The sequence below is a fragment of the Scyliorhinus canicula genome, chromosome 22 (genome assembly GCF_902713615.1).
Source record: "Scyliorhinus canicula chromosome 22, sScyCan1.1, whole genome shotgun sequence".
NCBI lineage: Eukaryota > Metazoa > Chordata > Chondrichthyes > Carcharhiniformes > Scyliorhinidae > Scyliorhinus > Scyliorhinus canicula.
The window spans coordinates 22,938,544-22,951,188 of NC_052167.1; the positions used below are offsets into that span (position 1 = coordinate 22,938,544).

The 12,645-nt window shown below is 48.7% G+C and overlaps 1 protein-coding gene across 3 annotated transcripts in view; it reads right to left on the minus strand.

The window, feature by feature from the left end:
* The window catches only part of LOC119956084 (L-threonine ammonia-lyase), a 45,918-nt gene that overhangs the window by 18,029 nt on the left and 15,244 nt on the right, over positions 1–12,645 (minus strand). For all 3 annotated transcript variants that reach the window (XM_038782929.1, XM_038782930.1, XM_038782928.1), the window contains exons 5-6: positions 9,981–10,146; positions 4,385–4,481 (exon numbers count right to left, since the gene is read on the minus strand). In XM_038782929.1, coding sequence (XP_038638857.1) covers positions 4,385–4,481; positions 9,981–10,146 — 263 coding nt within the window. The remainder of the gene's footprint in view (positions 1–4,384; positions 4,482–9,980; positions 10,147–12,645) is intronic.

The following is a 12,645-nucleotide window of genomic DNA, read 5'->3' on the forward strand; positions in this document are numbered from 1 at the left end:
CCTGATGGAAGGGTCTGGAAGAGGGCAAAGCCTGGGTGGGAGGGGTCTCTGATAATTGGTTTTCAACATACCTTATCGATCCCTTTAATCGCATTTTAGTTTGATGTTTTAAGTTTAATTTGTGATTTGTTTTTGACCAAAGAAGTATCCCTTTAAGTGCTATACGTGGCAGACCCAGAAGGGGGAATGCCGGAGGTGATGGAACTGCTAGCAGAATTTGGGGACTTTTCGGGGTACAAGCTAAACTTGGGCAAGAGTGAGGTATTTGTGATACACCCAGGGGACCAGGAAGAGGGAATCGGGAGACTCCCGTTTAAGAGAGCAGGAAAGAGTTTTAGATATTTAGGGGTGCAGGTGGCAAGGAACTGGGGGACTCTCCACAAGCTGAACTTCTCCAGGCTGGTGGAACAGATGGAGGAGGAATTTAAAAGGTGGGACATGGTGCCGCTGTCGCTGGCGGGCAGAGTGCAGTCTGTTAAAATGACGGTCCTCCCGAGGTTTTTGTTTTTATTTCAGTGCTTGCCCATCTTCCTCCCTAGGGCCTTCTTCAAAAAGGTGACGAGTAGCATCATGAGCTACGTGTGGACGCACGGCACCCCAAGGGTGAGGAGGGTCTTCTTGGAGCGGAGTAGGGATAGTGGAGGGCTGGCATTACCCAATCTTTCGGGGTATTACTGGGCGGCAAATGTATCGATGGTGCGCAAGTGGATGATGGAAGGGGAGGGGGCAGCTTGGAAACGAATGGAGAGGGCGTCCTGTGGCAACATAAGCCTGGGGGCCCTAGTAACGGCGCCATGGCCGCTCCCTCCCACGAGGTACACCACGAGCCCGGTGGTGGCGGCCACCCTCAAGATCTGGGGGCAGTGGAGGCGACACAGGGGGGAAGTGGGAGGTCTGATGGAGGCACCGTTAAGAGGGAACCATAGATTCATCCCGGGGAACATGGACGGGGGATTTCAGAGCTGGCACAGGGTGGGCATCAGGCAGCTGAAGGATCTGTTTGTAGATGGGAGGTTTGCGAGCCTGAGAGAGCTGGAGGAGAAATTCGGGCTCCCCCCGGGAAACATGTTTAGACATTTTCAGGTGAAGACATTTGCTAGACGCCAGGTGGAAGGGTTTCCCTTGCTCCCCAGTAGGGGGGCGAGTGATAGGGTGCTCTCGGGGGTCTGGGTCGGAGGGGGGAGGATATCGGACATCTACAAAGTAATGCAGGAGGCGGAGGAGGCATCAGTAGAGGAGCTGAAAGCCAAGTGGGAGGGGGAGCTGGGAGAACAGATAGAGGATGGGACATGGGCTGATGCCCTGGAGAGGGTTAATTCTTCCTCCTCGTGTGCGAGGCTTAGCCTCATTCAATTTAAGGTGCTACATAGAGCCCATATGACGGGGACAAGGATGAGTCGGTTCTTTGGGGGTGAGGACAGATGTGTCAGGTGTTCGGGAAGTCCAGCGAACCATGTCCATATGTTTTGGGCATGTCCGGCACTGGAGGAGTTCTGGAAGGGGGTGGCAAGGACGGTGTCGAGGGTGGTGGGATCCAGGGTCAAACCAGGATGGGGACTTGCGATCTTTGGGGTTGGGGTGGAGCCGGGGGTACAGGAGGCGAGAGAGGCCGGAGTACTGGCCTTTGCGTCCCTAGTTGCTCGAAGAAGGATACTAATATAGTGGAAGGACGCGAGGCCTCCAAGCGTGGAAACTTGGATTAATGACATGGCAAGCTTTATTCAGTTGGAAAGGGTCAAATTCGCCCTGAGAGGGTCGGTACAAGGGTTCTTCAGGCGGTGGCAGCCTTTCCTCGACTTTTTGGCTCAGAGATAGGGTACAGAGGTCACAGCAGCAGCAACCCGGGGGAGGGGGGGAGGGGGGGTGGCAACAACGGTTGTGGTGGGTTATTTACGGTTGAAATGCGGGCAAATTTGCTCGCAGTTCATGTTTGATGTTGATTGTTGCTTTGTTTGTTTTTGGGGGAGGGGGCAGGGGGGAGGGACAACGCGCGCGCGAGTTCGGGCGGGGGGGGATATTTGTTAAGAGGGAATATTTTGTAATATTTTATAGTTAGTTGGGGTAAATATCTTCATGTAAAAAATTCTTTCAATAAAAATTATTTAAAAAAAAAGAAGTATCCCTTTAAGGGATTGCCCCGTTTACTTTGCCCTCAGCTTGTTTAATTTAGTTTAGTTGGTTTATACAAAATAGTTTGACATACCATACCCATTAAACCTCCTGAGGAAAGGTTCTCACTGCCCTCCCCAGTAGACAGATTGATCACAACTCCAGGCGGCCACTTGACATTCTATCTGCGCTCCCAATACCATTCACCTTTCATAGGCCAGGAGGAAGAACCAGCTCAGAATTTTCAAGTCTCAGTAATCTTCGAGCCAGTAAAGGATACAGGACCAGTTTGGGCGGGTTTTACGGTACCCTTCATTTGCTGCTGGCTTTATTAGTTTTCCCATGAGACCATATTCATACCCCGGTAGCCTGACTTCATCTTCCACAAGCCAATTCCTCCAATTCACGAGGATTCATGTGGATAAATTTATGGATACTCCCTCAGTTTAGCCAGTTAAACAGCTGGAATTTTCCCACAGTTGAAAATCAGACTGCTGGATTGAGGGCAGTGGCATAATATACACACCAGTATATCATGGTGCAGACACACACTGATTGACACACAGCAAGACCAATCAACACACACAACACCGCAGCCAATCATCGGTTAGAGCACACTCACTATAAAGACAGAGGGCATCAGTTTTCCCGCTCATTCGGGATGCAGCCTCTAAGAAGGACAGAGCTCACAGCTTGCAGCACAGATCTTCACCATGTGCTGAGAGCATAGACTGGTTAGGATAGGCATAGGTCTTTAGTTTAATCTAACATAGTGTCGACCCACAGTGAAAGTATGTTCAACAGTTTCTAGCTTAATAAAATAGTGTTGTACTAGTTCAAGTGTTGGTAGCCTGTATATGTCACTGCTGAGGTAAACGCAGTCTCCACAGATCCAGAGTACCCAACACATCAGGCAGTGCCTCCTTGAACCACCGCTGTTCATGTGGGACTGTCAGAGAGGGAGTTCCAGGATTTTGACCCAGCAACAGTGTTCATCCCTTTTAGGGTTTTTTTAGCAGTTTGATACAACGGTTTAGCTCAGTTCAGCTGGTTTGTGACACAGAGTGAGACCAACATCGTGGGTTCAATTCCCGCTCCCGGCTGAGGTTATTCATGAAGGCCCCGCCTTCTCAACCTCGCCTCCCCCTCGCCTGAGGTGTGGTGACCCTCAGGTTAAATCACCGCCAGTCAGCTCTCCCCCCTCGAAGGGGAAAGCAGCCCGTGGTCATCTGGGACTATGGTGATTTTATTTTTACAACAGAGTGGCTTGCTAGAGTCAACCACATAGATCGTGGGTCTGGAGTCAACCCGTAGGTCAGACCAGGTTACGATGGCTGACTTCCATCGCTTGGGTAACATCGTCTGTGTGGAGTTTGCACTCTCTCTCCGTGACTACGTGGGTTTCCTCCGGATGCTCTACATGTGCAGATGAGGTAAATTGGACATGCAAAATTTCCCTTTAGTGTCTAAAGGTTAGGTGGGATTTCAGGGGAGTGGGCAGCACGGTAGCATTGTGGATAGCACAATCGCTTCACAGCTCCAGGATCCCAGGTTCGATTCCAGCTTGGATCACTGTCTGTGCGGAGTCTGCACATCCTCCCCGTGTGTGCGTGGGTTTCTTCCGGGTGCTCCGGTTTCCTCCCACAGTCCAAAGATGTGCAGGTTAGGTGGATTGGCCATGATAAATTGCCCTTAGTGTCCAACATTGCCCTTAGTGTTGGGTGGGGTTACTGGGTTATGGGGATAGGGTGGAGGTGTTGATCTTGGGTAGGGTGCTCTTTCCAAGAGCAGACTCGATGGGCCGAATGGCCTCCTTCTGCACTGTAAATTCTCTGATGATGGACATCTATGATGAGATAGGGTGCTCTTTCAGAGGGTCAGTGCATTCTCGAAGGGCCAAATGGCCTCCTTCTACACTGTAGGGATTCTATGATTCTATTAGTGAAACAGATAGGTTTATTGAACATTAATTATGAATTCAAACTTCACCATCTGCCATAGTGGGATTTGAACTCAGGTCTCCAGAACATAACCACCAATCTCTAGTCCACTGACCTTTCACTACGCCACCACCTAAAGGTGGATGAAGGAGAAAAGGGGGAAGGGATGTGAGAACGGGGCAGGTAACAGGGCTAGGTCCTTGCGTGGAGGGTAAGTACTGACATGGACTTTTCATTCCAAATATTGTAACCGCTGCATAATCCAATTTCTGACTAATTGAGGGGAAGGAGTCACCATGCCGTCTGGCTCTCGGTCAAGCTCTCCAATAATTTACCTCTGTATAATCTGTGGTTGCTGTGGGCTGAGGCTACTGGAGGCTGGGCCACCTTGAGGGATTGATGAAGTGCTGGATGACTCTCGGGCTCCACACCCTGTGGGTAAAGGAGACAGAACCAGCAGTCACTGACAGAGATTAGACTCCAGAAACACACACGCATTGGAACAAATTGATATCAGTTACAATCTTTTTTGAAAAATAAATTTGGAGTACCCAATTCTTTTTTTCCAATTAAGGGGCAATTTAGCGTGTCCAATCCACCTACCCTGCACATCTTTGGGTTGTGGGGGTGAGACCCACGCAGACACGGGGAGGATGTGCAAACTCCACACGGAGGCCGGGGTTCGAACCTGGGTCCTCAGCGCCGTAGGCAGCAATGCTAACCACTGTACCACCGTGCTGCCCCAATCAGTTACAAACTTTATAGATAGGAACAGTCTACCTGTCAATTATTTCCCTTCTAATTACTTTCACTGCTCTGGTTACAAAGACTTCATAGAAGGAAGCCATTCGGCCCACTGTATATGCACCTGCCCTCTGAATGAGCAATTTACTTGGTGCCATTCTCCTACCTTCTCCCCGTTCTGTGGCCATGGTAAAGATGCACATCTAGTTCCTTGACTAGTAAGATAGTTTATTAACATGTGGAGAGATAACTAACGATCTATAACACAAACGGTAACAAATTAGTGAATTCTCCTGGAGCTACTTCTAATGCGACTGTCCTCGAGTACAACTTACTCCCAACTGGCCAACTGTGGAGTCATGTGGTGGATCACCGTCCACACCTGCTGGTCGGAGGTCGTACATCCAACTATATACATTGCTATGCATATGCACATGAAATGAAAATGAATGAAAATCGCTTATTGTCACGTGTAGGCTTCAATGAAGTTACTGTGAAAAGCCCCTAGTCGCCACATTCCGGCGCCTGTACGGGGAGGCTGGTACATCACCACACCCATAACCCTGCATGTTCTTCCTTTTCAAGTAACAGTGTAATTCTCTTTCTCAAGCTTCAATTGAACCTGCCTCCACCACATGCTCAGGCAGTGCATTCCAGACCTTAACTACTCGCTGTGTGCAAACGTTGTTCCTCATATCGCTTTTGCTTCTTTTGCAATTGAACTGAAAGCTGCGCCCTCTCGTTCTCGATCTTTCACAACTGGGAGCACTTTCTCCTTGTCTACTCTACCCAGATCCCTCATGATTTGGAACACCTCTATCAAACCTCCTCTCAGCCTTCTTTTCTCGAATAAACAGTCACAACTTCTCCAATCTACCTTCGGAACTGAAGATCCTTATCCTTGGAACTGGAACCATGCTCGTGAATCTTTTTCGCATTCTCTTATAGATCTCTGAAAGTTGCCACCCAAGTGGATAGAGCCGTGAAGAAAGCCTATAGTGTGTTAGCATTTATTAACGGGGGATTGAGTTTAAGAGCCATGAGGTTATGCTGCAACTGTACAAGACCTTGGTTAGACCACATTTGGAGTATTGTGTGCAGTTCTGGTCACCTCATTATAGGAAGGATGTGGAAGCATTGGAAAGGGTGCAAAGGAGATTTACCAGGATGCTGCCTGGTTTGCAGGATAGGTCTTATGAGGAAAGGTTGAGGGAGCTAGGGCTTTTCTCTTTGGAGCAGAGGAGGATGAGAGGTGACTTAATAGAGGTTTATAAGATGATGAGGGGGATAGATAGAGTGGACGTTCAGCGACTTTTTCCTCAGGTGGATGTAGCTGTTACAAGGGAGCATAACTGTAAGGTTCATGGTAGAAGATATCGAAGGGATGTCAGAGGTAGGTTCTTTACTCAGAGAGCGGTTGGGGTGTGGAGCGTACTCCCAGCTATGGTAGTGGAGTCGGACACTTTAGGAACTTTCAAGCGGTTATTGGATAGGCACATGGAGCACACTAGAATGATTGGGAGTAGGTTGATTTGATCTTAGTTTCAGACTAGTTCGGCACAACATCGTGGGCCGAAGGGCCTGTACTGTGCTGTACAGTTCTATGTTCACATCTTTCCCAGAACTGGACATAATACCCCAGCTGAGGTTGAGCTAGTGTCTTGTGCAAGTAAATTCAACATAACCTCATTGTCCTTGTACTCAATGGCCCTATTAGTAAGGGTACTGTAAGGTTTAACTGCTCTCTCAAACTATCCTGCCAACCTCAATGACTTATACACATATACACCCAGGTCTCTCTGATCCCGCACCCCTTTTTGAGTTTTACTCTTTGTTTTATATTGCCTCTCCAAGCTCTTTCTACCAAAAAGAATCACCCCACCCTTCTCTGCATTGAACTTCATCTGTTACCCGTCTGTCCATTCCTCCAAATTGGCCATGTCCTTTCGAAGTTCTAAGCAATCCTCCTCGCAGTTCACAATGTTTCCACGTTTCGTATCATTTGCAAGTTTTGAAATTGTGTCCCGCACACCAAGGTCATTAATATATATCAGGAAAAACAAGGGTCCCGATCACAGTCCCCTGGGAAACTCCGCTACAAACCTGCCTCCAGCCCAAAAAACATCCATTAACCACTGCAGTTTTCTGTGGTTAGTTGTAACGCTGACTGCAACAAGGACTGTAATACCAATAAGTTTATTTAACCAGCTCTGCAGCTGTAAGAAACGCCTGCGCTCTGCCCGAGGTCCTGGGGGAAATCCCGCCACGTGACACTAGACGTGATCACGGCATCCCATAGTCACGTGACCACCTGGTCAACATCCGCCCTGATTAGTTTGGGCTCCCAGTGTAACAGTGAGGAGTAACAGTGTACGCAATAGAAAATATATACAGATATGTGTGTACAAACGCAATTAGTTGTACAACAGTAATAATAATAATCACTTATTGTCACGAGTAGGCTTCAATGAAGTTACTGTGAAAAGCCCCTAGTCGCCACATTCCGGCGCCTGTTCGGGGAGGCTGGTACAGGATTTGGCAGCAGGGTAGCATGGTGGTTAGCATAAATGCTTCACAGCTCCAGGGTCCCAGGTTCGATTCCCGGCTGGGTCACTGTCTGTGTGGAGTCTGCACATCCTCCCCCTGTGTGCGTGGGTTTCCTCCGGGTGCTCCGGTTTCCTCCCACAGTCCAAAGATGTGCGGGTTAGGTGGATTGGCCATGCTAAATTGCCCGTAGTGTAAGGTTAATGGGGGGATTGTTGGGTTACGGGTATACGGGTTACGTGGGTTTAAGTAGGGTGATCATTGCTCGGCACAACATCGAGGGCCGAAGGGCCTGTTCTGTGCTGTACTGTTCTATGTTCTATGTTCTATGAACCTGGGCTGCTGCTGTGTCCTGCTTTACAAGCCAGCTATTTAGCCCAGTGTGCTAAACCAGCCCCTATTGTACAATGGTTTGTGTGAACAATGGAACACATATTGGACTGTTGCAACTTGGTGCATGGCCCATCGTCTCCCCTTCTTTCAGCATGTGACGCGGGGAACAACAGAGAAGACAAACCAAAACAATGTTCCTCAATCCAAACAGTCTACGTGTGGTGACAAAGTCTCGATGTCTTGTGTTGGGTCTGGTCAGACATCTAGAGTGTCTGATAACGCCAACAGGCGGAGGGGAGATTGTTCAATGGCTTGTGTCCATTTTACGGGACTCATGAGACACGTGCATGTGTGTGAAAAAATGAAATGAAAATTGCTTATTGTCACAAGTAGGTTTCAATGAAGTTACTGTGAAAAGCCCCTAGTCACCACATTCCGGCGCCTGTTCGGGGAGGCTGGTATGGGAATTGAACCGTGCTGCTGGCCTGCCTGGGTCTGCTTTAAAAGCCAGCGATTTAGCCCGCTTTAAAAGTGTGTTGTACAGATGTGGAACCCACTGCAGAAAACTCCGATGGGGTCTGCATGAACGTGGGTGTGGAGGGCCTGCGGTCAAGGCAAGATGGTTCAGTTGCAGCGTCCGCTGTCCGTGGTGGCTCTGATACTCGGGAGAGGTGACATACGTGGCTTTTGGGTTGCAGGGCCTTGCTGTTGACCACTGTCATGGCCTCATGTGATCTGGATCCAGATCAGTTAGCCTAGTGGTGGGGGCTGAGGCTGTGAGCATATTCACCATAATGTGCTCAGTCTGCATTGCAACAGTGCACCTTGTACATTAGATTCAAGCTTGGGGCTGCAACAGAGCTTTGGCCATGGGAATCATGGTCCTAATGCGCCTGGAGAAATGTTGTTGTGCTGACAAGGGCAGAGTCTGTCGTGGAAGATTCCACTGGTTACGTAGAGCAGCATAGTAGTCAGTGTGGTCCTGTGCATATTTTTCCAAGAGGTGTTTAGCTGAGTATACCGCTCTTTCTGCCATCCCGTTTGACTGTGAGTGGAGGTGGCTGCTTGTGACGTGCTCCAAGTCCCAGGAGAATGCAAAATTCCGAAACTCCGCAGAGACGCATTGTCGAGCATTGTTCGTCATGATTTGTGTGCGGCTTTAGTACATTGCAAGGTGAGCATCTTGAGAATTCCCTCTCTATACCTGTGTACATAGAGGGCAAATAGAGCGATTCTTTCGCCCTGGCTTTAGTTGCTTCCAACCCAGGGTGCTCTTGGTGCAACTGTTGACTGTAATATCGCTGGAGGGCAGGTGGAATAACAAATCGTTAACCAGACAGGATTAGGCCCTCTTGTATGGTTAGTTCTTCTCCGATGGTAAAGAATAGAATCATAGAATTCCTGCAGTGCAGAAAGGGGCCATTCAGTCCATCAAGACTGCACCGATCCTCCGAGCACCTTGCCTCGGCCCAATCCCCTCTCCTATACCTGTAACCCCACCTAATCTTCAGACACAAAGTGGCCAATCTACCTAACCTGCACATCTTTGGACTGTGGGAGGAAGCCACGTACCCGGAGGAAACCCACGCACACACGGGGAGAATGTGCAAACTCCACACACACAGTCGGAATCAAATCCAGGTCCTTGACAATATTATATTATCTCTTAGTACCCTTTGCTAGCAAACGTCCAACACTATCAGATTTGAAATTGTTAATTAGATTAGCTTCTAACGGCTTTTCATCAGAGAGTGTTCCACCTTCTGTGTAAAGAACTGTTCTCTAACGTCCCATCTGAATGTCTTGGCGTTGGCTATCTGCCCTTTGTCCCAAACACCACAGCAGCGAAAAACGTTCCCGTCTATCCTTTCGAAATTCTAAAATCCTGAATCACATCTGCCGTGAACCTCCCCTATTCCGGGGAGTGCGGGTCTACGTTATAAATCTATCTTCAGTCTAAAGTTGGGAACTCAATGGTCAAGAGATGGCGGGGGAGGGGGGGGGGATGATCTTCTAGACGATAATGATTGGCCATAGCCTGTGGATTTAATTTGGAGCTGGGAGGGACACCCTGATATCTCCCAACTTCACCAGGAAAGAGTTAAAATATGATGAAACACAATTTGAAATCCCCCTTTGTTCATTCAATGCCCATTTCTGATTCCAACCCCCGCAACTCTCAAACTCTTTGAATCAATTATCTTCAAATTCATCCATCACTTCTCTCTCACCGAACCCCAGGCTGTGTTAAGTTCCTTCCAAACTCTCCTCTTGAAAGGAATGGAAGGGTGCCAGTCTGCTTGAACTTACGATCACGGTAATTCCCGGATTGAGATGTTTGATGGGGGCGGCAGCTCCCGCCAAGAGGTTGCAATCTCCTCCCGCGGGCAGGATCACGGCATCCAGCTTGTTTACCTGCTCGTAAAGCTCGAGTCCCATGGTCCCCAGGCCTGCCAGGTAAGGCGGACTGTCCTCCCTGTCAGAAAGATACACAACATGGTCAGGTCAGCCAGAGCTGCCATACAGTCAACATTCTTTCTTCCGGATAAGACGTAGGAGCAGAAGGTTCACTTTGGAAGGAGTAACAGGAATGCAGAGTACTGGGCTAATGGCAAGATTCTTGGTAGTGTAGATGAGCAGAGAGATCTCGGCATCCAGGTACATAAATCCCTGAAAGTTGCCACCCAGGTTAATGGGGCTGTTAAGAAGGCATATGGTGTGCTAGCCTTTATCAGTAGGGGGATTGAGTTTCGGAACCACAAGGTCATGCTGCAGCTGTACATAACTCTGGTGCGGCCGCACCTGGAGTACTGCGTGCAGTTCTGGTCACCACATTATAGGAAGGATGTAGAAGCTTTGGAAAGGGTTCAGAGGAGATTTACTAGGATGTTGCCTGGTATGGAGGGAAGGTCTTACGAGGAAAGGCTCAGGGACTTGAGGTTGTTTTCGTTAGAGAGGAGAAGGCTGAGAGGTGACTTAATAGAGACATAAGATAGTCAGAGGGTTAGATAGGGTGGACAGTGAGAGTCTTTTTCCTCGGATGGTGATGACCAACACGAGGGGACATAGCTTTAAATTGAGGGGTGGTAGATATAGGCCAGATGTCAGAGACAGTTTCTTTACTCAGAGAGTAGTAGGGGTGTGGAACGCCCTGCCTGCAACATTAGTAGTAGACTCGCCAAATTTAAGGGCATTTAAGTGGTCACTGGATAGACATATGGATGAAAATGGAATAGTGTAGGTCAGATAGGCTTCAGATGGTTTCACGGGTCGGCACAACATCGAGGGCCAAAGGGCCCGTACTGCGCTGTAATGTTCTATGTTCTAAGGCCACTCAGCCCATCGAGTCTGCTCCGCCATTCAATGAGATTGTGACTGATCTGATGTGATAATCCTCAACTCCACTTTCCTGCCTTATCCCCATAATCCTCCAACCCCTCACTGATTAAAAACCTGTCTATCTCAGCCTTGAACATACTTAACGACCCGGCCTCTACAGCTCTCTGCGGTAAAGAATTCCACAGATTCACTCCCCTCTGAGAGAAGAAATTCCCCCTCATCTCTGTCTTAAATGGGCGACTCCCTCACTCTGAGATGATGCCCTCTGGTCCTAGACCCTCCCACAAGGGGAAACAACCTCTCAGCATCGGCCCTGTCAAACCCCCTGAGAATCCGATATGTCTCAATAAGGTCGCCTCTCATTCTGCTAAACTCCAATGAGCTCAGGCCCAACCTACTCAACTTCTCATTAGAAACTCCCTCCATACCCGGGATCGACCTAGTGAACCTTCTCTGGACTGCCTCCAATGCCAGTATACCTTTGCTTAGATAAGGAGACCAAAACTGTTCCCAGTATTCCAGTTGTAGCCTAACTCGTGCCTTGTATAGTTTGAGCAAGACTTCCCAATTTTACACTCCATTCCCTTTGAAATAAAGGCCAACATTCCATTTGCCTTCCCAATTACCTGCTGAACTTGCACGCTAGCTGTTTGTGATTTATACACGAGGACCCCCAGATCCCTCTGTGCTGCAGCTTCCTGCAGTCTCACTCCCCATTTAAACATTATTCAGCTTCTTTATTCTTCCTACCAAAGTGCCTCACTTCACAATTTCCTGCATTATATTCCATCTGCCAAGTTTTTGCCCACTCGCCTGACCTGCATATATCACCCTGTGGACTCTTTGTGTTATCCTCACCACCTGCCCTCCCTCCTGCAATATAACTAAAGTATGGCGCAGGCACGATGGGCCGAAGGGCCTCTTTCTGTGCTGTAACATGCTATGACTCAATGGTATCGAGCACATAAACCGGCCCTTCCGGGACTTTCTTCTAAGTTCACAGAATTTACAGTGCAGAAGGAGGCCATTCGGCCCATCGAGTCTGCACCGGCCCTTGGAAAGAGCACCCTCCTTAAGCTTAAACCTGCCCAACGATGCCAATGGTTTTTGAGTACATATGTGCAGACGAGGGTTGTGTCCCACTCCAGCTTTCGCTATCTTTCCTCTTCTCAATCTACCATCATAACCCTCTATTGCCTTCTCCCTCATAGGTTTGTCCAGCTTCCCCTAAAATGCATCTGTGCATTTGCTTCAATCGCTCCATATCGCGGCTATTTCTGCAATCTTTTCTCTTCGGGTAAAGAGGGTTTGCGAACAATTTTATACCTGGATGTTTATTCCATGTCAGGGAGATGTTCCTGGTTGCACTGTGTACCCCCCTCCCCACTCCCACCCGAGGGGAAAATCACACGCTCTGTGATTTACCTGGAGATCCCCGAAGCAGCACTCGACCCATTGATCAAGACTCAAAGCTTTTAGTCTCTCAAATTCCTGTTTGGTGAGGGCCAGTAACCACCCCCACGGGAAGATTTGCTAACCAATACTGCACAACATGTGTCACAAGAGCGCCAGCAATCCACAATGCAGAAACGGGCCATTCTTCCCATCTGGTCCATGCTGGCGTTAAGCTAGATGG